Source organism: Cuculus canorus, chromosome 3 (genome assembly GCF_017976375.1).
Source record: "Cuculus canorus isolate bCucCan1 chromosome 3, bCucCan1.pri, whole genome shotgun sequence".
Classification (NCBI taxonomy): Eukaryota; Metazoa; Chordata; class Aves; order Cuculiformes; family Cuculidae; genus Cuculus; species Cuculus canorus.
Window position 1 is genome coordinate 40,209,427 of NC_071403.1, and position 27,377 is coordinate 40,236,803.

Sequence of the window (27,377 nt, forward strand, 5' to 3'; positions counted from 1 at the left end):
GACAAGGCTCTCTTCCAAGTGGATATTACTGAATGCAGAGGTTATACCTAGGTGAAGTTTGCAAGCAAGGGGCCCCATATAAATGAATCAGAACTCCATCTACAGTGACAAACCAGCCAAACTCCCTGGGACATGGAGTGCCTTTTCTCCTTGCTTCCCCAAAAGCCAACTAGCAGAAATCCTATAGAGTCTGCTGCTGCACACTTTTGCTTATTCTGGACCACACAAAAGGCACTATCTTTGTGGTAAGGGAATACTCCCACCTTGGCAGTTATAGTGCATGGGATGGGGATTCAAGGACTGCTGCCTGGCACCACTAGAGACTCTTTCATGGCAGTTCCACATCTCATGAGTGGTTTCTGCCATGTCTACAAAGGTTTGTGTCCCATCTACCTGCCCCCAGTTGTCTAGTGTCAGAACTGAGTCCACATTGGCTATGATTCCCTTCTTGTGGGAATCAGAGTGTGACAAAGGGGCAGGATGCCCCAGCAGATACTTAGGTCTCAGCAAGGTGGGATGCTGCCAGAACACAGTTCCTATTGGATGTTGGGAAGACACCCAGTTGCTACTCTAAACCTCTTCTTGTAGTGGCATTGTTAAATAAATTAGATTGGGGGATTGCTTCCCTTCAAAATAATCTCCAGTTTTCTGATTTTTCCCTACCTTTTCCCTTACCAAGTTTTACCCACTGACCACAATCAACGCAACGGAGGGGCTTGCATGGACGCAGGGGCTCCCTAAGGCTACGTTCTTTAAAAAAGATATATCAAATCAATCCCTTCACCACAACAGCTATGTTTTTGTTTTTTGGGTTTTTTTTTGCCAGATAATTGCTGCAATTCCCGTTTCACTGTAACAAAACCTATTACTTTCACTTCATAGCTTTAGCACTCCTCTTGATGTTATAAAGATTCTGTCTGTTGAGTAGCTTTTAACTGAATTTATCATCAGATCAGGCACATTTGGTTCTACGTAGCCCATGAGATCGCTAAGATCTGTGGCAACTAAGAGCTCTGAAGGCAGCCTAAACAGTAAAGGTCCATCTGATCTGCTGCAGAGATAGTCACTAGTTGTGCCTATGTAACTGCTTTCTGCAATTCTGTGCCTTCACAGTTGTCTGTATGACAGCTATCTTTTCCTGTGTGAGATTAGTACCCTTGTGCAAATACATCCTCTACAAGTGTCCTCACTGCAGCACTATGGGGAAGCCGTCAGGCCTTTTTCTGGGCTGCAAGGAAGCCACATCCATCAATGTAGCTATAGAAGTATAAAGCACAATTTCAACACACTTCTCTTTCTCACTGGTATTTTTAATGTTTCTCACAGCCATTTTTAACAGAATTATTAACAAGCAAGTTAGCTACCCCAGTCCTAATCACTACTGGAGTTGTCAGTACAAACCAAGACAAACTGGTTCATCAGCATATAGAAAACATTGCAGTGACAAGACACAAATGACAAACCAAAATTGAGGAAAAGACAACATCCCCCAACCAGTGTTCCAGCGTCATGCTTTGACGGTACAAAATGGGCATCATCTCCTGGCAGTACTGGGGGAAAGCAAATAGGAATATTTTTCATTAAAAAAACCATATTCAAACTATGTATGATGCATCCCAAAGGCAATGATATGTTTACCCATCTGTGATAAAGGAGCATGTATATTGCCCCTAGAAAACCCCCAGAACTGCATTAAAAAGCCTCCATAAACTACGTTGAAAAACCATTCTCAGGTAAAAAATCTTTGGTGATGTCCAGGTATGAGAAACACTCTTCTCTATGAGTCTGACATTAGACTAAGGTGCTGCTAATTTTGCTGGGTCTACAGAGCTATTCGGAAGCCAGGTATTTCAGCAACAAACCGATGAGGACCTGAGTTGGAAAGCAGGTTTCATTTGGAAGCATAATTACCAGATCTCATACAAAACTAGACAACTGACTATCCCCTCGGGCCAGGCAGACTGACTTTGTCAGGTTTGGGAGCAGAAAAATCTTCACCTTCTGTTTTGCTGGTTTTCTTAATTTTGGTAACAGAATGCTTGCATAGCCAACTAAAGAGCCATGTGGCCTTGCATACTTAGCTTCTATATTGTTGAGACCCATGAAGCAGAGGCACCTAATAGCCACCTGTTTATGTTTATGAGTATGTAAAGCTCCATATGTTTCTCTCTATATAGAAAAGAGGTGAATGTATAAAAAGCTATTTTGGTATGACGGATGAAAACCACTGTGGTTCCTATCTAAGTGCCATAATCTGACCTGATATCTTCTCATAAATTCTCTCCTCACTAAAATACATATTTTAAAACAAAACAACCCAAACCCCAAACTTTATCTGGGACAATTCAGAACTTTATTAAAACCATTATGAATCAAAATATAAAACCAAGTGTTTTCAAAACCTAAGGTAGCAAGGAAATGTCCAGAGTAGGAGACATGTGGTAAGTTTGAGATGCTAAAATTTGGACATTTTGACGTAAAAAACCCAAAACCTTTTCATAAGTCATAAAATTACTGAATCAAATTCACTTAGACTTTCCTATTAGAGCTTGGCGGAATGTTGAGGGGAAAGAGAGATGGAAATAGCAAACCTGGAAAAAATGTCCAGCTGGTTTACCAAGAGTTAGCCTTACCATTCCTATATATCTAATTTCTAAGTGTAATCTGGTCAGCAACCAAAGAGCACTGATGTCCACTGGTTTTGCACAAAACTGCAGGTAGAGGTAAGAATAACTACATATACGTAATTACTACAGGAATGTATAACTATAGTCACACTCCCTGAATCCTTTGCATCTAATGGCATTTCACTAGGTGAAGTGCCTGCCTAGCCATAATATCATAATTAGCAAGACCCAAACCCAATCAGCCCATCTTTTTCAAGAAAAGTTTTGTTTAGGCATTGAGGTACACACTGAGAGAGAGGAGGTTTGAGAATCTGAAAAAAATTATTTTCACTGGGGAAGGAAAACATAGCCCAAGGATCACTCATTTAGTTGTGTAGGAAAGTATGTTTTAATAGAATGATGGTTTTACCGTCTCTTTACAGAACAGCATACGCATCTCTCTTTTACTGCTTATAGAGTGATAAAGCGTACCTCCCTATACCTTTATAGACTTCCCACTTTCAGTCTTAATTAGAGTCCTGAAGGCAAGGTGCATCCTTCTTCTTCTTTCTTTTTCTTCTTCTTTTCCCCACAAAAAACTGAGAAAAACAGTAGTTAGGCTCATCTACTACAGCAGCAAGTAGCCTTCAAGTTAAAAAATACAACAGAAAGACTTTCTGTCCAAGAGTAGCAGCTTCTGTTCCTCAGGGTAATGCAGAAGACTGGGAAGAGCTCAGTTCCAACTTTTCTGGAGATGATTTGATCAGTATTCCTCTTTTCCCTCACCTTCACCACCCATTCTGCTACCTCCTCTGCTCTGTCTGCTTCAGCATCCTCCTCTCCCCATCCCGCCCCAAAGGCTGTCTCTCCTATTTCTCCATCCTCTCCCATCAAGATGACCTTTCTAGTGCTTAATTCCCTGTCTTTCCATGCACGCACTGCATGGCCACAGAGAAGTCTCCTGTCTTGTGGCTTGCAGAGGCTGAGAGTTCAAAGGGACAATCACACTCAACTACATGTCTGTCAGATCACATAGGAATGAGCAAAAGCAACTGCCATGGAACACCTGAGAACAAGAACATCCAGCAATATTTTTGCAGAAGAATTAACAGAACAGAACAAAATGAAATCATTTATGCTGGCACATAGTTCAGGTGTGTGCAAATTACCTGTCTAGGCTAACTTGTTAGTAGTGAAAATTGTAGTTCAAAATGCTCTTAGATGTAGTCATTGAAGTGTCTAGAGTAACAGCAGACTTTTTTACCAAGTTTACGAGCGTAGAAAGAATAGCTTGGCCCTCTGAGGCATGAAAAAGAACAAATTAGAATGAGGATAAAATGAAATAACACAGATAGTGAACTTGCATTGCTGTGGTTTCTCTAATGCAAAGGGCAGATTAGGCCTTTATCAAGGATCGGATTTGCCAGAGCAGAAAAAAGGAATTGTGTAGTCTGCAAATACATTCAGAAAGGCAAAGAGCAAGGCTCATTTAAAGCCAATGAGCCCAGTTCTTCACTCACAGAGATGCTATCCCCAGAGTAAACTAAATAGAAGCGTTGCTTATTTATGCCAGTGTGCATGTGGTGAAAGGATACACAAGCTCATCGCATGCAAATGATAACTCATGACAAAGGAAATGGAAAATAATATCAAAGCAAAAGATTTCTTCGCCTGTGCGTACAATGGAAATACAGTGCTAGGCTCCTAGGGACCTGTGGATATTTTTATTGAAGTAAGACAGCGACAGTTTGAAAAAGATCATCTACAATCTAGTTCTGGGCTTCGTTCTGGAGAGAGGGGCAAAGCAGCAATGTTGTGATACAACGTTTTCTTTAGAGCTTAGCAAGTCTACGTAAAGCAAAAAAGGCAAAAGTCAAGAAAAAGCAGAGACTGGAAGATCTTGGCTTTGTAAAGCAGAATCATTCTTCAGCTAAGAACTAAATTAGACAAATGACAAATTTACATGTTACCAAAATGCTCTTGAATGCATAAGACTACATATACAGAGAGAAACAAGAGAGCAGGGATCCCTGTTGGGCTAATAGAAGTGTCATTATACCTCTCTTCAGTGCTGCTGTTCAGTAGTAACCATCATGTGGAGGATAATAATAAATTTCAGGAAAATGAACTATGAATTTATTTTCCTAGTGAAATAACCCAGTTTTCTAGAACACTAGTTGGGAGAATTCATAAGTATGCATGCCAATTGTAGTGATTAGACCAAATTTGAAAACATGCTCAATAGGGCAACAACATCCAAATGCCAAGTTGTAAAATTGATCCCTTGATTGCAAACAAATCTGGATTCATGAGGTTCAAGCATTTGAAATCACAACTCATTCTGTTCTAAAAATCAGGAGATTTAACATTAATAAAAGCAGGATTACTTTTATAGCTCAGTTGTGTTGGATATGTTAGGATTCAACCATTCAACCCTGCCAGTCAAGACATAGAATATAACATCTTTAATGTATATATATTTTAGAGTTAGAAGGCATTTTAATAATAGCAAAGATCTTGGATGTTAAGAAAAATACCAAGTATCTTGAAAGTTCACAGTACAGGAGTACTTTAATACTGCTAGATAGCCAGAGATAACTAAATTGTCTTTGATCACTACATTTGGGCCCTACCAGGGCTTGAAAATGGCATTCCAAAAGTCTTTTTAATAAGTGGTCATACAAATGGTTCTGATTCACCAAAAGAAAAACATGAAAGTAAATTGAGGATCTCCTGGTGAAAAGAAAATTATATATAGGACTATTTCAAAGAGAATTCTGTATTTTGGAGATGGAAAATAAAGGCATGGCAGAAAATACTTTTCTGTGGAATTCAGATGAAACATTGCATTCCAATGGACTTTTACAATTTATTTGCTTCAAGAAGTGTGTCTTGTCTCTCTCTGCAGAAAACAATCAAATCAATTTGGGCATTGATTTAAGCTAAACCATATACATGTACGTATGGAGAGCTGTGACAAGTGGTGTCCCTCAGGGGTCAGTACTGGGACCGGTGCTGTTTAATATTTACATCAATGACATAGACAGCGAGACTCAGTGCACCCTCAGCAAGTTTGCAGATGACACCAAGCTGAGTGGTGAGGTTGTCACACCAGAAGGATGAAATATCATCCAGAGGGACCTGGACAAACGTGCCTGTGTGAACCTCATGAGGTTCAATAAGGCCAAGTGCAAGGTCCTATATCTGGGTGTGGGCAACCTGCAGTTTCATAACAGGATGAAGGATAACGTGATTGAGAGCAGCCCTGCAGAGATGGACTTGGGGGTGCTGATTAATGAGAAGCTCAACATGAGCTGGGAGAAGGCCAACCGTATCCTGGGCTGCATCAAAAGATGTGTAACCAGTAGGTCATGGGAGGTGATTTTCACCCTCTGTTTCACTCTCATGAGACCTCACCTGGAGTACTGTGTCCAGTTCTGGAATCCTCAACATAAGAAAGACATGGAACTGTTGGAACGGGTCCAGAGGAGGGCTACAAAGACAATCAGAGGGTTGGAGCACCTCCCATAATAGGACAGGCTGAGAGAGTTGGGCTTGTTCAGCCTGGAGAAGAGAAAGCTCTGAGGAGACCGTTTAGTGACCTTCCAGTACCTGAAGGGGCTACAAGAAAGCCAGAGAGGGACTTTTTACAAGGTCATGTAGTGACAGGAGGAGGGGGAATGACTTTGAATTGGAAGGAGGAAGATTTAGACTAGACTTCAGGAGGAAATTCTTCACAATGAGGGTGGTGAGGCACTGGAACAGGTTGTCCAGGGAAGTGTTCAAGGCCAGGTTGGATGGGACCTTGGGCAGTCTGGTCTGGTAGGAGCTGTCCCTGCCCATGGCAGGTGGATGGAACTGGATGATCTTTAAGGCCCCTTTCTGACCCAAGCCATTCTATGATTCTGTATGCATGCATTCTAACACACTCAGCAATACCTTAGAACACATCAACAAGGTTACTAAGTCAAGCAGTCAAATACTAGAAAATACCCATATTATGTTTCCCCATGCAGCATCAGTTAAACTTCCCGTGTGCTTGCAGTACAATAAAGATTGAATTAAATTTTCTTAAATTAAATTAAACTTTTGGGGGGTTTTTGCACAACTATAGTCTCATTCAGGGCATTATCTAGACTCCTGGCCAAAGTGAGTCCTGGATGTGATCTCAGGCTCTCGAGGGCTGCTGGGTGCTTGTGCCTGCTCTGTCCTGGTCTTTCCTGTGCAGAGGTGTCCTGCAGCTTCTCTCGAGACCTACACAGGCCGCCCCCCACATCCCACTGGCCTCCAACTGCTGTTTTCCAGCTTGCTCATCTCGTCTCCTCAGGGGCTTCCATTAGTTCTGCTGCCTGCAAGACTCCCAGAGTATGACATGCCCTACACATGTATTTCAGTGTGGGTGGAGTCCTCCTCTGATGCTGGTTACCACCACCACTATCTCCAACCTATGATCTTTGCAAATCAACTGTTCATCCTTCCGCCCTGCTTCAAGGTCCAATTTTTTTCTGTCAGGTTCCTAATCTAGTTTGCCCTCTCCACTTGCCACAAGTGGATACTCGCAGTTTGGCACTTCTCCATCTGCCCTTCAATCACTTTCCTATTTAACACAGCTGGACCCTAACAAAAAGGAGTTGAGATAAGAATAGAATTGAAAAATTAATACATATGACGTGATGAACTAACTATCTTTGGCAGAGAACTTGGCCAGCTTTTCCTTTCAGGACCAGACGAACAGAGAAAGATACATGTCAAATAGCAAGTCAGTACCACACGCTAAATTTCAAGCTCATTGTCCAAAATATGGATATCTTGGGACTTGTCTATGGAAAAGTTGAAGTGTTTATTAAGCAGGAAAACATATCCATTTTCCTCTAACCCTGTTTCCAGGCATGGAACGGCCACTTTGGCCACTGCTGTTAAAATAAATCATAAAAATAAAACCAAAATGTAACAAAGTATTCAAAATAATTTACATCCAAAATAATAAACCAAAACTATATTAATAGTAAATAAATCCTAGTCTGAGCACACAGCAAGGAAGATTTCAGCCTAGACAAAGTTTGGCAAAGTCATAGGTAACTGTAAAGGAGATTTTTGTAATAATTCTCACACTGAGTTGCCTCAAGTATAGAAATAATTACTACCAAACAATATAACATTAATAATTTCTATCCAGGCTTGAAAAAGAACTGCAAGAGTTGAAATTTAAAAATGAATTGATTGTATCTTGTGCCATCTGATAAAATTGTATCCTTGACAGCTGTGTTGTAACCTCGAATAAGTATCAATCAAGACAGTAAATCAGTAAAATGAACAAAGGTGATTACTCAGGGTTATAATTCCTCAAAAACATGTATTCATGAAATACTGTACCAGGAAAATTTAGTGGTAATTCCACTTTGGCTGAAAACCGGCTGACTTCATTATTCTCGCAGATACTTGCTATGAGCTTATTAATTTTGAAGCCAATAACTTTAATGACTTCTCCTGTTGACAGGCAGCATTCATTTCCAAACATTTCGTAGATGGAGCCTGAAAAAAGAATACAAAAGGGAAGAAAGCTGTTATTCAGACTTTTCTCACTTTGTCAAGTGTCTTTACCTCTTTGAATGAAGCAGAAATACTTAAAATAAGTTATATGAAATAATAGTTTTCCTGCAATAACTAACCTAATTTTCATTTTCTTCCTTATTGTCACAAGAAAATCTGTCTTGTGACTTCAATGATCTCTAGATCAGCTCTCTGTGTACACTGTTCTTACACACCTGTAAGGAGAATGAGATCTGGAAAGCCTACATTTCCAAGTTATTAGACCAAAACAGAAGGAGGCAGAGCATAGGGTCACCTGGGTGGTCAGAAGCTGCCTCATGAAATCAGCAGGCAGTGGAGCTTGAGCAGGGAAAGTGCCTCTGCACAGCACAGGATCTAGAATATCCCATAGGAAAGAATGGACTGCAGCAGAAGGAAAAAAAAATAGACCTCAGAAGGTTCACAGGGAGAGGCCACGAAATATCAAAGTGCAACACTGGAGCTTTCTGTAGTAACAGTAAACCTGATGGAAGTACAAGAAATTAGAAAGTTAGCAAATTAATAGTGATAATCCCTGCCCCATGCTGAAATGAGCCTACAGATTCAGACCTGGCTGGAAAAAAAATCCTTTTTTTGTCTGTGATGTTCAGAAGTTTGAGTGCAGGAACAAGGCAATCTGACCAAGCATTTCAGAGCTTCCTCAGAAAAACCTGGAACTGCAGCCTTGCCATTAATGCCTTGCCATAAACACCCTCCCTTCTCCATTCTTGCTGTGGTGAATCTCTGCTCTTCCAGAAGTGAGGGCAGTGGGGAAGAAGGAAGCAAAGCCAGAACAAAAGCAGAGTTATGCAGAAGAGGGAAAATTCTTCCTGGTGCCTGCAGGGGATTAGTAGAAGCTTTGAACCATGAGATTAATTAATTATATATACAGGCAATGCAGCAAATGTATGCTGATTAAATCTTTCAGTTCCATTTGTAGACAGAATTACATTGAACACAGAATGTCAGATATGTTGACTTTGATGCTAGCTTCTTTTCTTCTGATGCTATGCAGTTCCTTTCAAGCACTTACCAGGCTCTGTCCTGAAGTGATGTGGAAGTACTCTTTCTGAAATCTCATCTCAGAATTTCATTTCCCTCGTGGTGAGAAACTTTATTCGGATTTCCAGTCCCAAGGCACTGGTGAGTGTATTCATTTACTCTTCTATAAGCATTCCTCTGCTACTTAAAGTATTTTTTTTTCTCATTACCATTTCTCCTTTCCCCAAAGGGCTTGCAAGGTTAATTTTGCCCTTCTCTAGTAACATTTTTGACAAAAATCTAGAAGAAACAAATTCTCTTTATCTCTTTTCAGAAGACAGATTTTCCTTCCCAGAATCCCTCTTTTGCTTCTTGTTCAGTTTAAAGTATTTTCTATTTTTTTTTTTCTTTTTCTAACCTAGGTAACCATAATGTTTTCAGGCAATGACAAGTATTTAAAACCTGACCTCTGACTATACAGTGGTAGTCAATAATGGAGATGCCTGTACTGAAATATCGCTGTTGCCTACAGAACTTCTCACAGAAAGTAACATTCTTTACTCCATAACTGTCCTTGTTGGTGGTAGAGAGGAAAAAAAAGAAACCCAAAGTGATTTTTATTTGCCAGGTGTCATATCAGAAATACAACAATTAGCTGAGTGATTTTCCTAATGCTCACTTAAGATCAATTCCAGTCATAGCCATAGCCTGAGCTAATAAGCGTCTCTTACTGAGTCTGGAATATATTTATCAACTCCAGTGCAGCTTGTAAGTGACAAGCACTTGGTTACCACCTCAGCGTCTCTGGAAGTCACTGGGAGACCAACTCAAGAAAAAGTTACTCCGACTGTGGCCTAAACCTAAGGTCTCAGCAGCACACCACAGAAAAATGGGTTTGTGTCAGGACAGGCGTTGCATGAGAGTAACACTGAGCAACTGGTTAAGTTTATCCTGTTGTGAAAACACGTCCAGGCAAACCTGTCTGTTGCTTCTGCAATGCTCTCACAATTGAGAAGGACACCAGGAAATTCCCTGCTGCTCTCATAAAGACAAGTACTGATGAACGTTTTTAACCCTATGTAGAAGAATCAATCTACGCTTAAAAAAATTAACAAAATTTAGAAAATCATGTGACGGATGTTTTCGGCAGGCTGAATATGACAACACTGCCTGGTTTCTTTTGCTAAGAATCCTACAGAGGATCAAGGGGACTGCTGTACTGAAGTCCTCCAGCAGGCTACTGCCTGTCTACTGCACACCAGGATGATGACTAGCACAGAGATATTCTGGATCATAGTGCCAGACAAATATCAACCACAGTCAGGCGAAAGAACCTGCTGTTTATGCATCCTTTCAACCAATCTGGTACTAACCAGAAGACCAAGAAAGCTGCTGACCTTTAACTGTAAAAGAACAATCTGGTTTTTTTATTGTAAAGATAGCGCATAAGTTTTTGCTATCCCTTTAGTCCATGAGCAATTCAACACTGACTAACACGGATGTCTCCACTGGATATTGCTACAGCTCCCTTCAGTAGGCTGGCTGCTGTTCTGATAAACACATGAGGAATTATCATAGCTCTCATGGCTTTAGCTGAGCTCCATAGGGTACTTTATGACAGTCAGAAAAGTGTATGTGCAATACTTATTTCATATTAGAGTGACAGAGAGAGAAAGATTGAGCAGCCATGAAGAGGGTAATATTCCTTCTGTGCTGAACGACCTCACGCCTCACATCAGACACAGTAGAGATCACAAGCTACCAAGGTATTATTAGATACACAGAATCCCAAAGGACCCAGAGTGATGAGCTCTGCATTACAGAAACCTGGAAAGATGAGCAAAGAATTCCAATATTCTCACCTCTGAAAAAATATTTGTGAAAACCTATTAAAAATGGGAGCTTATGGTTTCTGGAGGTTTTCTTTCTTCAGTGCAGTTTTAGATCCTGCTTCTCCAGATTACCTCATTTGAAAACAGACCCCTAGAAACCATCTGGCATATGAAAGTAACTACACCGACTAATGATGGGCTTTAGGCACATTTGCTTTCACCTCTGCTAGACAGCCTTCGCAAACGCGCCCCTCGGTGCAGCCAAGCCCTGCCATGAACCCATACGCAGGCAGTGCTGCTCCATACAAGCACAGGCACTGAGCCACGCAGGTTTTGGCAGCCTCCCTGGCTGTGGTTGATTTTCAAATTACGTGGTAGCTGGAGTGCAGCAATCCAAGCAGCGTCCCTGAGGGGAAGAATGGAGCAGTTAAGAGGCAGAACCTCTTGAAAAAATGTCACGGTTGAAGAATATTTAACCACTACTTCAATGTATATCTGCAGCAGAGTGGTGCCACCAAGACATAAAGAGGAGAGTCAGAAGAGGACCCTGTTTCTGATCGTGGCTGGTTCTGAAGTACGTACTGCCTTTATCAGGTTTTCTTTTCCTCAGGCACAATAGCTTAACTACAAATTGTACTGCAGAGAGTTTGGGAAGTCCTGCCCTCCATCACAAAATTAAAAGTATAAATGACATTTGCGAAGAAATGGAAACACTAATCAGTTAGTCATAGGTCCAAGGCTGAAGATCCAATCTGGCAATATCCATGAGAAAAGACAAGCTCTGCCAAACACTCAAAAATAAGTGATTGGATGACAGAAAAATCAGCCTTTTACAAAGCAATCAAAATTTGCAAAACATGAGAAATGCAGTTAGCAGCCTACACAGGGTAAACAGTGGTCTGACACTGTAGAGATGGCAAAGAATCTAAAACACTACAAGAAAAGAGTAAAATACACAAGAAAAGAAAAACCATATTTGTAAAAGAGAGAAAGTACCTGAGGCAGACAAGCATATGGAGTTCAAGCTGGAGTCTACAAAAAGCATTACATGGAGCTGCGGGCTCTGTTTGAAACATCAAGAGCCAAGTTAATGCATTCAGAAAAGTGATGGATTATAAATGCCGAACTGTGAGCTACAAAAGTGTGTTCATAGAAAAGACACACAGGGCTGTCACAGCACCTTAACTCTCAGGGTCCTTCCTCAGAACAAAAGGTAACATTTTTGTGGAAAACAAATGGATCACTTCTCTAAAAGCATCAGTTTCAGGAAAAAGCAAGATGAAAGTTAAAAGTTAAGAAAAAAACTAATGAATTAACTAAAATAATTTTTTTAAAAAGGGAAATCAGGGGAGATGGTTGTCCTACCACCAAAGAAATAAATTATCACATGGATAATGCTTTGTAATAATACCAAGGAAAGTGAATCCTTTCTTGAGTTAAAAAAAACAGGAAGAAAAGATGTGTATTCTGGCATTGTCAAGGAAGGAAAGGGTATTAGGCAGCTAGGAAGGTTATCCTAAGTCTTCTAGACAAGTGAGGGAACCTCTTAGCAAAGGAGAAGTGGAGAGTGCTCAGGTATCCTGGGACCAGTGGCTATAGGATGGTACCTTTCATCCCAGAAGAAAAGTTGAGTGATTTGCCTGTATAATCACTGAGTAACAGAGGTATGCCACTGTATTTTCCATCCAACCAAGGAAGTCAGGGACCAACCTCCAACAGCTTATCAGTACTAAAACTTGCCTGTATGAGTGGAAAGACAGACGGACAGACAGACAGATAGACAGACAGATAGATAGATAGACAGACAGATAGATAGATGAGTATATATGTATGTAGGTAGATATCTACCTAAATGACCTCTATCACGGGGGACTTGTAAAACTTTTAATTGCCTCCACCTTTATCAGATTCATTTGACAGAGACCAAGACTTTGAAAGATTATGAAGGTGAGAGGCTAACAGACCAAGACCATGATTGCTGAAGCCTCATTTTTAATGATGTCAGGATGAAAAAAAAATCATTAAAAAATGAAACTCTGCCAACCATACAAAAACAGATTCATTTTGGGGGGTGTAATTGCACATACAGTATTGATTATAATTACATATTTGCCTGCAACTATATTGCCTTAGCCCTGATTTTAGCCCTTGCTTGGCAGTTTGCCTGGAATAGTACAATGAAGATTACATTCAGACAAGAAAAATGTTACCTCTGTGATTTGTCTTCTAGGCATTTAGAGCAAATATTTGTGGTGATAAAAGGGAGGGAAACTACATGGTTTTTAAAAGGGACAATAAAAATTCCTTTTCCTTTAAAAGCAATGATAATTATTCTTAAAACGTTGTTAAAATACCTACTGTGTGACAACTTGACCCTGAAAGATTTTACTTCAGCTGTGTAATGTGGACACACACATATAGCATATTGAAAAATAAAATTAAAATTAAAATGGATGTTTTAGTTCATTTATTTGTTGTGCACAACAGTAACTTTGTTTATTCCACTCAAGGCACAAAGAAATTGTAAAACTTTGAAAGAGTAAATCAGGTAACCTTAAAGACTTAATCTTTTTGATTTGAGAAAAATGTATGCAATATAATGCAAAAAGGATTTTAACAGAACCCAGAATAAAGCAGCTTATTTACAGTGATCAAACAATTCCCCTAAAGGCTGTAATTAAAAAGCTTGTTGCCTTTGAAACCACCTTTTCTGGATTTTTACTTTGTTCAGTAAGAAACACATTTATATCCTTTCATAAACTCATCTCTAGTTTGACAATCCATATTAGCTACTGCTGTGATCACATCAAAGCAACCATAACAATTGCTTCAGTATCTTTTTCCTTCATCTTTTCTAAATGCTAAGCAGCCACACTACCATTCTCCCTAACATGAGCCCTTTATTTCATTAATTTCTCATTATAGGTACAAGACGATTCATTCTTGTATTAAAATGTGAAATATAAATACAGTGAATGCCTGAGACAGAGAATGTCATCCTTTGTGTCAGGGCATATGACAGTACCACTGAGAGAAATACTTTATAATACAAGGTAGAAGAACAACTGTCTCAGCAATACATTCCTTTTCCCTCCTAGCAGCTTAGGGCTTCATTTGGTGACTGCTCTCTGTGTGAACGCTTCACTGGTGTTGATAGGTAGTATGGCTGAAAATCAGGCCGGTAACTAAACAGCAATAATGCATCACTTGTACGTAACTCACTTTTGCTGCATGCCTCTGGGCAGTTTAGCAAAGAAGGCAGGGGAAAGCAATGTAAACAAGACAAAGGCTTGACTAAGGTAGCACAGAGGATCATTCAGCAGAACTGGAGCTCAACCCCGGGCTGGCCGACTCCCAGTCTGTCTGCTACAGGATGCTGCTGAACACTTCCAAATATTCCCCATCTTTTTTTTTTTTTCTTTTTTTTCTTTCATTAAACAAAGACCAAGCTTTTCTCCTAACAAAAACAAATGACTTTGCAGGCCAAACACTAGGCATTGACTCCCTAACCCCATGAGTTTGAATCCTTGAAGGGAAAATTTCTCCCTTTCATCTCTCAGTAGAACCCATTGAATTCATCACGGCTGGCAGGCTGAGTGGTCTTTGAACGAAGATCCAAAGAACCAGGAACCTGTCTGCTTTCCAGGGAGATGACAGATCTCCCTGCATGTCCTGAAAGAGTAGAACTTTGTCCCAGCGTCCTTTTCCCAGTGCTCCTTTCTCCACTATTATGTTTTCATCAGTTGTCCATATGGGTGCTATCTTCCTGGATCAGAGTTCACTCTGTTTCAGGGGCTGGTGAAACAGTTCTGCTTTCACATAAAGGCATGATTCCCTGTTGCAGCCATTCAGCCAGAATTACAATAGCCTGCTTTCCCCTGTGATGCAGCTCAGCTGAAATCACAGTTGTATTAAGGCTGCTGCAGTCTCCCAAAGTAATATGAAGGGCATAATGTATCTATCATTAGTGTCAATAAAAAAGATATCATTCTTTATGGGCATTATTTGGGGGTTAGCCAGTTGTTCAGAGTTTATGCTCTTTGGCAAGAAAAGAGATCTATTTTAAAGTTGCAGGGAGGAGAGTTTTGCATAATAACCTTAATCATATTATACTCTGATTAAGCAGCAGGGAAAAGCAACTAGGTGAGAAGTTAGGTGGGTTTTTTTTCTGTTGAATGCCTCCTGAGCACCAAAGATGCTAATCAGCATGCTGGAATTTCCCCACTGAACTCAAATAAAGTAACACCTTGTGGAGGAGATAAAACAAGTCTGAAAATCATATGCACAATGGCAGGCAAAGAAGGAAGTAGCCCCAGCTTCTCTTTCCAACCTCAGACTGTGAAAGTGGCAGCAAATAGTATAAAGCACCTGTATGGCTTTTATCCACCCCTTCCTCCCTACTCACAGAAGGTTCATCCACTGCAGCAGGTGAGCCCAGCTCCCTTGTTCCCGGACAATATTCCAGGGGTCCAGGGCTAGAAGTGATCACAAAAGTGGTGTGAATTTGTGTAGAAGATCCTCTATAAAGTGACCAAGCAACTTACTCAGCTTTGTAACAACTTTTCTCTCTTTAACATGTCCTAAGCAATAAAAATCTGCCGGTTTGGTCAGTCTGGGACACAAATACTCCAAGGAGTTCCATTGCTGAATTGTCATGGAAATAAACTCCCTTCAAAAGACTCTGTGCAAAGAAGGCATCTTATCTTGATCACACCTAATTATGCTACAGGGGATCTGACTTTGCCAGCACAAAACCATCAAAAAGCAAAACCTGTAAGATTTATCTTGTGTCTTATAAAGTCGAACTTTAAATGTCAAGTGCTTTAAACCATTTCAATCATAATGGAATTTTTTTTAAAATTACTTGTGCAGTTTTTGATTTATTCCTTTCCTGATGGGTTTATGGCCTAGATTTTTTTTTTTAATACTTTCTTCTGATTCTCATCTATCCAGACGGCTCACACTCCACATGTGGCAGCAGAGTTTTGTGCGTGCAGCACTCACTATAATGGAAAGAGCAAGTGAAATCACAGTTCCAAATGCAACATCTTTGACCTTTTATTTGGGTTTCCTCACACGAGTCAGAATTACTGCAGCAATGGAGAGAATATCAAAAGCTACTTCTGAACAGCATTAGTCACTGCTTTAGCTGTTCATGATTTATTTGGTTTTATTAATTTCTTTGCAGCACTAGTTACTAGTTACTTACTAGTTGACATGGTAAGTTTATTGAAGTGCATCTTTAACAGAAAACCTGTGCTTTTTTGGAGTAAGTGTAAGAAGGCTGCTTAAATTAAATTGCCAGATCAGGCCAGAGTGTTGAGCACTTCACAGGTGAAACCCAGAACTCGAAACAGGTTTAAGCATCGTCCCCTACTGAGATGACAGCATGCTGCCCCTTTTGTCATTACTGTGTGTCCAACAGAGCTAACCAGAAACAGTGAACCTAATGCCATGTTCCCTCATGCATAGATCATCAGGTACCAGAGAAAAAAGTACCCCACAAAAGCTCAGAAACAATGTGTAGTCATGGGCTTTTGTATCATGAGATATTTATCCCAGGATCTTCCTTCCTCTGTTGTTCTATTGCTATAGTTATCCCCTTATCTTCCCAGAGCCCAAGTTGTCTGTGTGTTTTTATAGGATGGTAGGTTAATGTGCAGGGAAGCAGAGCTCCTCCTGCTGCAGACCTCATCTTCACATTCCTGGAGGCCTAAGTCCAACAACAGCCAGCGAACCCTCTCCGATAGCACATCGAGGACAGCTTCAGCAGGCCAAGACAGGGGTTGACCCCTGTGTCAAGACAAGCCAGGCAGTTTGAGTATTCCGCCCACCTCCTGTGCCATCCACGGAGAGCCTAGAAGCTGAATGTTACAGAAAGAAAATCCCCACAAGGAGATCCTCAAAACAGCTTTGCCCTCAGTGCCAGCTACACAGGGTCAGATTTTTCTCACTGTGTCTGGATGAGTCATCCCATTGAGGGCAGCAGCGTGAAAAAAAAGAGCAATATTTGACCCATAAAAGTCAGGTTTTGTTCTAACTCTGCACTCACTGAAGGGCACTTTTTTGCTTGTTCAGAATAAGATGTTTTTGAAGCAGCCTGAACAAGTACAGGAGAGTTTCAGTGGTACGTATTAATAGAGAAAATTTACCAACATGCTCTGACTGCTGACCACAAAAAAGAATTCAGGTTATCTGTTACTCTAGCTGTACGTAGAACTAACAGCTGAATTGAAAGTAAAGGAAACAACTATGTTGAAGGGCAAAACCCCCAGCCCACTTTTAAGGACAGATTTGGCTTCTATCTCTGAAAAAAATGAGACAAATTATGAAGTGCAAACACTATGCCACAAATTTCTACCATTTGATGTGCAATTCTCCCTTTGGCATGCACTCAACTGATACTTCAGTCAGTAAAGACACAGGTCATTTTTATTGATCTTCCACCTCTAGCAAACACAGCCTCAATTATCTTCATCAATGCTATTCAAAGCTGTTCATGCTTTAGCCTCTGTTTAAATTGTCTTGGTGCTTTTTATAAGAAAAAGTGCCTTTAATTAACCCTGAAGAGGCAGCTTGCTAGTTTTATTCATATGTATTATAGACTGCATATCCTAGCTTTCATCGACTCACAGGCTTTTCACATTGCTCAATTTATTCCCTCCAAGTTGTCTTAAAAATAGTAAAAAATCATTCCATCCTACATGATTGTTTCCTAACTATTAGTGTTGAGAGCAATTTCTTGTCTAAATTAGGACTAAGAGCAGCGGAGACTTGATATACAAGGATTCCTCTTCTGTTCAGTCTGCCCAGCTGCAGTTACGGGGCTAAGGATAACAGGACTTTTTGTAAATGATTTTAGTGCTCTGCTGATGGCCCGTGGGCCCCGTTGCTCACCTAAAAGGCTCACAGAAGCACATGCTGGAAAGATGCTGTTTCCCAGTAAGAGAAGCAGAAAGGGTAAAATTTAAACTGCGGAGAGAGTGAGCAATCGTGGGTATGCAACCAGCAGAGAAGAGCCAAGAGGAACCATGCTGATAAGCACGTTCATGTTCTCTATGGTTCACCAAATAGAGTTTTGAAATTGAGCTGTTCACATTCCCCAAACGAGAGGTAAATCCCAAAGGGACTTTTTTTGCCATTGCTCCTCATACAGCTGTCAGAAAGCACCACACAGGCACCCAGAGCAGGGATCCCCACCTGGCAATGCTGAGCATCTCTAACTCCTTTAGGTCTGAAGGGGCATTAACCGGCGATGTTTATGTGATCCCAATGTTGTCTCTTCCCACCATTTTCTCCTTGTGCAGAAAGGCCTGGTACTTTCCAGAGCCCTGGGAGAGGGAGCAGAGAGTGAAGCTTACTCTTAAGCCCCACTTACAGTTGGGTGCTTCACTGCACTCCCAGTCTGCAGAGATGGAGGCTACTGGCTTACAGATCCCTTCTCCTCAGACAAAAAGCACACAGCATAAACTTTCCCAATGAGTTTCATGGGTCTATCACAAAGAGGAGATGTCCTGGTACTGTGATTGACAAAATATAGGTGCTGCTTTTGAACAGAAGAACTGCAGAGAGGAGCTACCAACTCCCCATGTACTATAGTAAGTCCCAACCCTTGGGAACCTAATACCATCACTGATATGTACATTTAGCTCTATGGGAATGAAAAAAAACATCAATTTGGGATTTCTATTTAGCAGAGCAAAAATGGGAAGGGAAGGTGGCTTGTAGGCAAGAAACAGCAACAGAATAGCTGTCTTGAGCAGTTCTACATTATTCACAATTAAAGTTTGACACTTTTTACTGTCCTGACACTCGTTAAATTAAGTCTGCAGAATATTAAATTCAATTACCCATAAAATAATTACATCAGTATTAAAACAGGCATAATTTTTGCAACATAAAGATGAAAGCCAATACTTGCATGCTATCTGTAAAAGTCAATGGTCATGCAGTACTTAGCTCACTAAACATCAATATTTACTAAAATGTTCAAAGAAAAATATTTAATCAATCAAATCAGTTTCCAATGGAGTTTCAGTAGTTTAAATTTTTAATAACATATTTTAATGAACTATTAAATTATGATGTACTTCAGTCTGTACTGCAGTTCCTTTCTAATCAGTGCTGATTACTAAAGATATGTGCATCTGGCAAACCTGCTTTCATTTTCTAATCAGCCTTCCTATTCCTTTCAGAGATTCAACAGTCTAGTTTTTGTAGCAATGATATTATGACTGCAGAGTCCAAAACAACTGCCCCAAGAAGCATCCCTGGGGTTTGCAGTACCAACCTCTCCTTTCACTTATTTTTCTGCTTTCATACTAGGGCTAATGATAATTTCTCTACTTCTGTATGGTCCTTTCAGTGAGATGAATGAAAAACATTTTAGAAGGACACAGGTCTATTACAAAAACTGCCATGTTCCTGACTCTGCATGGGATCAGACGATTGTAGCCAGCAGCAGCAGGTTGGGGCTCTGACTATGCAGCAACACGCTGCTGGAAGGAAAGGTGACTGAGAACACAGAAGTGTGAACAAGGTCCTCAAATTTTGGCTGTCCTGCCTGAAGCAACCTGAGTAAGGATTCAACCACCACCACAGTCCAGATGCAGCACGAAAAACACTGATATCATCCCAGGGAAAGACTTCCCTCTGCTTCAAGCTGGGAATAGAAAGTTGAATATTAACAGAGCTTCCTCAGAAAGGTATCTACGTTGTAGTTCACTACCAACTGCAAAAGTTCAATTGTCCGTAGCTTCTCTAGCTGTAAGTGTTCTGAATGGGAACAGGGTCTATATAAGCCTGTCCATTTGCAGTTTGGGAAGCTATAGTTAAATAAATCATAATTCCATTAACGAAGGCAAGAACATAATTTTTTAGAGGCCAGCAGAGAGAATAATGGTGGAATGGGTGAACGCAACACGTGTTCATTTTACTCTCCAGTAGGAACTGCAGCAGGCAGGCTTGAGTTTGAAAACAGAGCCTTAGACTGTGTTTGGTGCTACACTGGTGTGTAGGCAGAATGGGACCTTTTAGAGCTTTTATTTTGCCCAAGGGCAAGTAAATTCCCACTTTGCAGCTTCTAATAAAAATGCCTCAGCACATGTAAAAAGATACATCCATCGTTACAAAGACTTTTACAGCATTATGCTTTCTTTACACTTCCAGAAGTACTGAAATTCTGTCAAGAAGAGTAAGGCTAATTTTAAAGTTCTATATTTGTAATATCATTTAGACCCAAGGAAAATGTTGCTTCCAGAAAGGGTAAATTAAGAGTTTCATCTCCACAGCACACAAACAGTAGACCAGCAAATGAATTACACTCCATTGTCTTCTTATCACATTGTTTGCTATAGCCTTCTTCGGTTGACTGCTACAGCTTTGATGCAGCAGCTCTAATAGACTTTAGTAGATTGTTATTTAATTCAGTAGCCATTTAGTGTACTTGGTTAAACTGATAGTAGGAAACCTTGCACTTTTTTCTGGGGTTGTGGAGAGGGCAATATACATTGCATATACATATGTACAAATTCCTGCTATTTTGAATTCTTACATCAGAAAATTAATCATCCCTTGTAACTGACAGGTTTCAAACAACGTAATGTAATGCTTTCACAAATAAATCTTCTCCCTTACTGTCTGCATGTTGTGCTGAGACTGGTTTAAGTTTCCTCTGAAATCCAACTCCATAAAACAGCTAATCCTCGTAGGAGTCAGCTGACCAGGCTGGCTTTGCAGCCATTTGGCAGCTACTATAATCAGTGCAGGAATGCTCTGATTTGGTCCCTGCAACCATAGCAATAAACCCATGTTCCCAGTCAATAGACCTGCCATTACACACAATGTGATTGCTGGTGTACTGCATATGGTAAGAGAAATCAAAAGGGTTATTGTGGGGGCAGTGGAATTTGTCCAAGAAAGGACTAAAGAATGGCTGTCCTAATGGAAATTCAAAGTGCATAAAGTGGTCCTCTCTCCTATTTAGCAATATAACAGGAGTTACTTAAGTCTCTCTGCAAAGCCCTGTTCTCATTTCAGAAAATGCAACATAAATCATAATGCACTCACAGAACAGTGAGCTTACTGCTGCTGCCAGATACAGAGGGAAGTAACGTGCTCAGGAGAGATCCAGCACGGACAGAAAGCTCAGGCAGAGAAGGTGGGAGGGAGAGAAGGGAGAGTCTGGCCTGAATAGGTCTTTTGTGGCCCTAGATTCTGCAAACCTCTCAGGCACAGAGTGTCTCAAGCGTATCACACTTCCTCTGAAGCAAGGAAGAAGAAAGAGAGGGACCAGTGTTAGCCTGATAGTGGACATCAGGGTTTCTAGGTACTTGCAAGTAGTCTGGGGATGTTCCAGCTGTGAGGGGAAGGAGCCAAGCAGCACATCTGTATCAGCCTTACTCAAGCAAGAAACACCTACACGCACGTTACTGCAGCACGTTACTAGCCTGCTGGTGGAAACGTGTGAGTAGAGTTGAAAGGAAGCCACCGGGACCAAAGGACAGGAAGAGGTGGTGATGCTGAAGACTGAAAAAGCATTAGAGCAGCATAAGGGCTCTCAATTTTACTGCAGACATTCTCAGGTCACTACAGCACATACCACTCCCTTCAAAAGCCATGCAGGCTCTCTTCATACGGACAGTCACCCGCTAACAGCCTCTTTCTCTCTCATGGGAAGCATTTCTGTACAATGGTCTGTGGGCTAAGTCTCTACCATTTTTTCTCCTTGTGTGGAAGGGTTTACACAGTAAATAGAAGCACAGGCTGAAATACTCTGGTTCCAAAGAGGTAGGGGTATGAACTTTATCATCCACTAGCAGCAGGATGCAGTCTGTTGGGACTCAGAAACCTGCTGACAGCTGGGTTGCTGTAACTTTATCATAACCCTTTTTATATACATGTATATCTCAGAGCATTTGTGTACACATGTAATACATGTATGTACCTATATGTGTGTACATATATATATATATACATATAATTTGTATTTATATTGCCTCTGCTTCCAAGGTGAGTGGAAAGAGACAAATATGGAGGCTGGTCCACATTAAGGAGGTGATCTTCCCCTTTTTAGTTTAAATTCCACTCTTTATCACTTAGGTATTAGCCTCCTCATCAAAAAATTAGTTCAAGTTCTTGGGCCATTCTAAAATTAAAAACTTGAACAGGCCACATGTCAAAGACCAGAATAAACATCTTTTCAAAAGTTTCTGGTAATTTCGGGGAAGTTTGTTTCCCAAAATGCCTTTTTGTGTATCAGTACTGTTCATGTGTCCTAGGCAGTTTCCAGAGCAGCCCGGATGGGCACTACACTACCATCACAGCTTAAGTATAACCTTTCCCATTTTCTTTCTGCCCCAAGAGGCTGTTCTGATGAGAGGAAGAATCACTGACTCTGGCCACAGCACTAAGATTGGAGCTCAGACTTGCAACAGCCACAGATAACAGCAGCCACCTCCTCCTTCCTCCTACTGTGGAACAACATGGAGGGGTTTAGGTTGAAGTAAAGATAGATATTGTAGATCCTGAAGCAGGTGTTTGGCTGAAGTTGAAGCAAGCTTCATATCATTTCATAAAGACTATTTTGTTTTATCTAGAGTGATCTCAAGTTTCCTCTTGCAGTGGCAGGGAGGTAACTTTCTTTTCCTACACTAATACATGAGTCTGACACTGTTTTTCATTGGCATTGAAGTCCATGCCCTGACAAAGCGTAGAACTTCTCCCTCCAGTGCAAGCATCTTTACTATCCTTCCATTATGTTTTGTGCATAAACAGAGCCCAGGAGTGAAAATACCATGAAAAGACCTGCTGCAGGAAAACCCAGCAAAATATCATCCCTGTGATGTTCCTATTATACTCGTCCCATTGTATTGTTGCATATCTGAAATACCCCCAAATACAGGGTAGAACTTCAGGAAAACCTTATAGTCCTTCACAGTCACTTTCCAGATGCTCTGGTTCTTTATTTCTGAGACACAAGAACAGGTTTCCGTGCCAAACAGAGAAGAGCAGAGCTAGGTTTAATCAATTAACCTCTGTGAGGTGATTTGTGATTACTGAATCAACGACTCAGTGTGAGTGCACAGCAAATTTATGACTCTTTCCAGGATACAACAGGGACTAACTACAGCTCCTTCCTCACTGCCTATGAGAAGACGAGATGCACACCATACCAAAGACACCTCCAAAGCCATTGATCATTATGCTAGTTCTTCACAGGGAAGATTACACAGCTGGTGGGAAACTGTTGGGAGACAATTCTGTCAGCATACTCCCTCTGCCTCCTCCGCATCCTGATCCCAAGAGGGACCTGATGTCAAAGGTGGACTTGGAAAGCCCTGCCAGAAAGCACCCAATACTTACCTTGGAAATAGATGCCTGACTGTATTTCGAGGACCCTGGGAAGGGCTCTGGGGTCCAGAGAATGAATGAACTTCTCCAGGGTAGATGCCATGGTTTGCAGCAAGGCAGCATGTGGGTTTGGCACGCAAAGACCAGTGAAGAGCTTTCGAGGCAGCAATACTTGCGGCTTGGTGCATGCTGCTTCCAGGAGAGCCTGGGGCTCTGTGGCAGAGGGGAGGAGCAGCATGGTGAGGTACTTTTACTTCCTCCCCTCTGTGGCCACTTCCTCCCACAGATGCAGCTGGAGTGGTGTGAAACAGGAGCCAGAGGCCCCACTTTCACGTTGAGGTGTCCATGCCAGGCTAGAAGAGGTGACAGGGGGTGCTGCGGGTACAGGGCTCTGGAAGGGGCAGGGGGACCTGCCACAAAACTCTATCCTTTGGTGATGGTTATTGACTCCATGAAAAGAGGATACTGAATATCAATCTTGCCTAAACTGAGGGAAAAAAGTCACATCTGGGTGGGGTTTGGATGGATTGGTTTGGTTTTTTTCTTGGAGTACAGCAGAATAGTTCAATGTTTGTTGTCTTCAAAGCCACAAACAGCCTTTGAAGAAAATAAATGAAATAATTTTGTTCTGATGCTTGTTTTTCTGCCCTCAATGTTATAGCTGGATTTAAGCATAAAAACAGAAAACAAATGACTTTGTCGTGTAAATGGACATTAAAACACTGTTGTTATGGAAAGTGGCCAAGATTTTTTAATGTCACCTGTGGCTTGTGGGGATTTGAATTTGAGATGCTGCAGCTGGGAATGAATTTTAAGAGACTACTGCCCAGTACAAAGCAAAAATCAGACTGTGTTGAGGGCGACCCCCCACTGTTTGTCCTAGCTCTGCTGTTCTGAGCCTGATCAAGCACTGTTACTGCAGCAACAGTTCTCTGAAGAGTGAGACCATATAGCAAATAAGTGTCAGATAGATCACCGGGAGAACTGAAGCAACTGTGATTTTATGTTCCCTTATACTGCTCTCCTGTCTCTCCCTGAGGTGTCGAAGAAAGTAGGAAGCATGGCACTCTGACAAAATGGTAAGCCAGATAATTCACCGTTTATTTTCAAAAAGCTCTGTAGCCGCATTTCATCTATGTGTAATAATTTACTGGAGACAATACAAGCTTCCTCATATATTAAACACCAAAATGCTTACAGTGAGTGCCCAGGCCTTTGAGGTGCCAGATTAACTATTGGGTTTGAAGAATCTATTAACTTGGTTTTAACAAACATTGCTCCAGACAGTGTAAAATGGGTTTTATAAGCATGAGCTTGCAGGTGTAGCGCTCACTACAGCCAGTTGCTAACACTGCAGGTGCTGTGGGCAAGACGAATAACAGGGCTTTAGGTTTAGGATTAACAGGTGTTAGTAAAAACCAAGCTAGAAAACATGCACAGCTAACCACTCACCAACTATTTTAACACAGAAAATCCCTCATTATCACCTTCCAACAACACACACTTCAAATTAAGCAAATATAATTGGTTTGGGAGAGAGCTGGTGAAATCACACACATTCAGTGCTAATCAAAAGGCTCATATTGTGAAAAGCTGGTTCTTAGAGAGTACAGGGCACTGAAATATTAAGTGGTTTCAGCTGTTTCAGTTTATATGTTTAAAAATTACGTATGCAGCTCTAGCAAATCAAAGCCAATTTTCTTGATGTCCTGCTCCCAAGGTTGTCATGTCTTGTGTCAGTGCCAGCAGCTGGGTTTTACCTGCCCACATGATTTTGGTGCATGGATAAAGAGACCCTAAGGGCTATTTCTACTGTTCCTGAATTCACTTGTATTTGGCTCTTCACTTTGATAAGATTGCCAGGAGCAACACCACAAAAAACATTTAACATGGACTGCAACCATACATAAAAGTTAATAACTGGTTTCAAAATAATTTGAATCCAAAAAAGAAAATGTGCAAACAGGCATGGATTTCAGAGAAGAAAAATTAGAACAAAACCCTGAATCCAGCAACCCAATAAAATGGAGGAGGTGGCTGCAGCTTTGTGCTCCTGGGGCTGATCAGCAACACGTGCTCCCAATAGGCTCGTATATACATACATGCGGTGCCTATACACATAAATACACTTCCTGTCACACTCTGTGCAGAAACTACAGCACTCATACAAGCAATAAGGCCTCATCCTGTCCCTCTCTCTGGCTGATGTGAATGAAAGTTCATGAAGGTGGGGAAATACACCCTCTGGTACCCTCTAGCTGTCCTCTGGTAGCTGGTCTAGGGCACAGCTCACCCAGTAACCAGCCCCGATCATGCTGGCACTGAGGCATGTGAGCTGCCCTCATGCCAGTAGCTGTTACAGACCCCCCCTAATACACATAGGCGCACACACACAGAGACACCACCCCCTCCTTGTCTGGCTCCCAAGCCGCTTGCCCTGCCAGCACCCACGTGGCCCTGTGACCCATGGTCCTGCTCCAGCTGCTGGCACTTAGACCTCATACACACACTCAGACGAAGGTAATCAGAAATTAAGCTGAATGAGGAGCCAGGACAGGCTGCCCTTGTGTGTATGGGACATCAACACACAAGAGTACTGACCAGCAACTAGCTTATGTGCAACCAGCCCTTTTTAATCACCTTAGCTCTTCATTTTCCCAGACTTGTTCCTCCTCAAATGACCATGATTCCTCCCTCTCCTTGCCTTTGGTTCCCTTCCTAAACATCCCATTGCAAGTCTTGTACTTGGCTGTTGACCCACATCTCATACCTCTAGTACAGCCCCCTCGGACTGTAAGATCCTCTGGAGAACTTCTCCCTTCAACTCATGTGGTGGGTGTCACACACAGCTTAAGGGGTGATCACCATTCTGGCACGTTTTGGGGGTCTCTCGGTAGGGCCCCATTTCCCTGAAGGGTTATTGAGGTGCCCTGCTGGTGTTCTGCCTTTGTGCTTCTTCAATGCGCCTGGAAATACCCCGGACAGGGTACCAGGGGAAGGGGGGAGGGGCAGGGTATCTCTGGGGTTCCCCCATCCATCATTGTTCCTCTGTTTGTGCAGAGAACAGATTTTTATCACATAACCTAACAGAACCAGTCATCCAAGGTGCAATGAAGGAATTACATGTACCCATCTGAAACTGTAGTCCAAATCAGGAATACTACCCACTGCTTGCATGTTATCGGAGGAGTCCCCATCTCTCTGCTAGCACCTAGACTGGTAAATGGGAATCACTCATCTGTCCTCTCAAATGATCTGCGGGAGATTTTTCCAGTTTGATGCTCAATGCCAAGGTCAGAGAAAAATAATTTATCATTTCCAAACCACTCTTGATCCTGGAGTGAAAGATTATCACACCATCATCATGGACCGCTGCTAATAAAGGACCAGTTGGGGTCTTGTCCTATTGCAGGTTAAATCCTCAGAGGGATCTTGACTTTCATTTCTTCCATGTAGCAGTATTAAAGACTATGACATATTGCTGAAAAATGCATGTATATTGTGCTGAGAGGAGGCAATATCTGAGCCCGTGCTTCCCATTTTGAAAAAACAAAGTTCACAAACCTCTCCTTACCACACCTCCATTTCCAAGTTGTTGTATTTTTCACAAAGAGTTTCTTGGGACCTCCACGTTACCCATGTCCTGCAGGAGTCTGCAGGTGGCATTTGGTTTGGCCACTCCATCTCCTACTGCCAACAACACATTGAAGGCCAAGCCAGGCACAGAAACCTGTGAGAGCCCAAGTGGCCATGAATCCTTATGCCGGCACGGTGTCCACAGGTCCAGCTGCTCGGGAATGTGCACACAAACGGAAGCCTTCATTGCCCCACCTGGAAACCCCCTGCTCATTCCTCCAGGGGGATGGTGGGGAGCCAGCTGAACGGGAATACACCTGAAAAGTAGTGGTTAGTTAATTCAGCAAAATGGACAAATGGACAAAACACTGAATTTTGAAAACTATTTTGAAGAACTTTTTTCTACTTTGCTGATGAATAACTATACGTTTTACTCATTGCTTTTTTTTTTTTTTTTCAGGAA

General features: G+C 41.5%; 1 protein-coding gene across 4 annotated transcripts in view; it reads right to left on the reverse strand.

Annotated features, from left to right (window-relative positions):
- THEMIS (thymocyte selection associated) overlaps positions 1 to 26,721 on the reverse strand; it is an 87,624-nt gene extending 60,903 nt beyond the window's left edge. For 3 of the 4 annotated variants that reach the window (XM_054063269.1, XM_054063266.1, XM_054063267.1), the window contains exons 1-2: positions 23,351 to 23,541; positions 7,980 to 8,138 (exon numbers count right to left, since the gene is read on the reverse strand). In XM_054063269.1, coding sequence (XP_053919244.1) covers positions 7,980 to 8,138; positions 23,351 to 23,441 — 250 coding nt within the window. In that variant the 5' untranslated portion in view covers positions 23,442 to 23,541. Of the gene's footprint in view, positions 1 to 7,979; positions 8,139 to 23,350; positions 23,542 to 26,108 lie in introns of those variants that run through there. The other variant, XM_054063268.1, reaches the window with a different exon arrangement.
- Between the last annotated feature and the right edge of the window lie 656 nt (positions 26,722 to 27,377).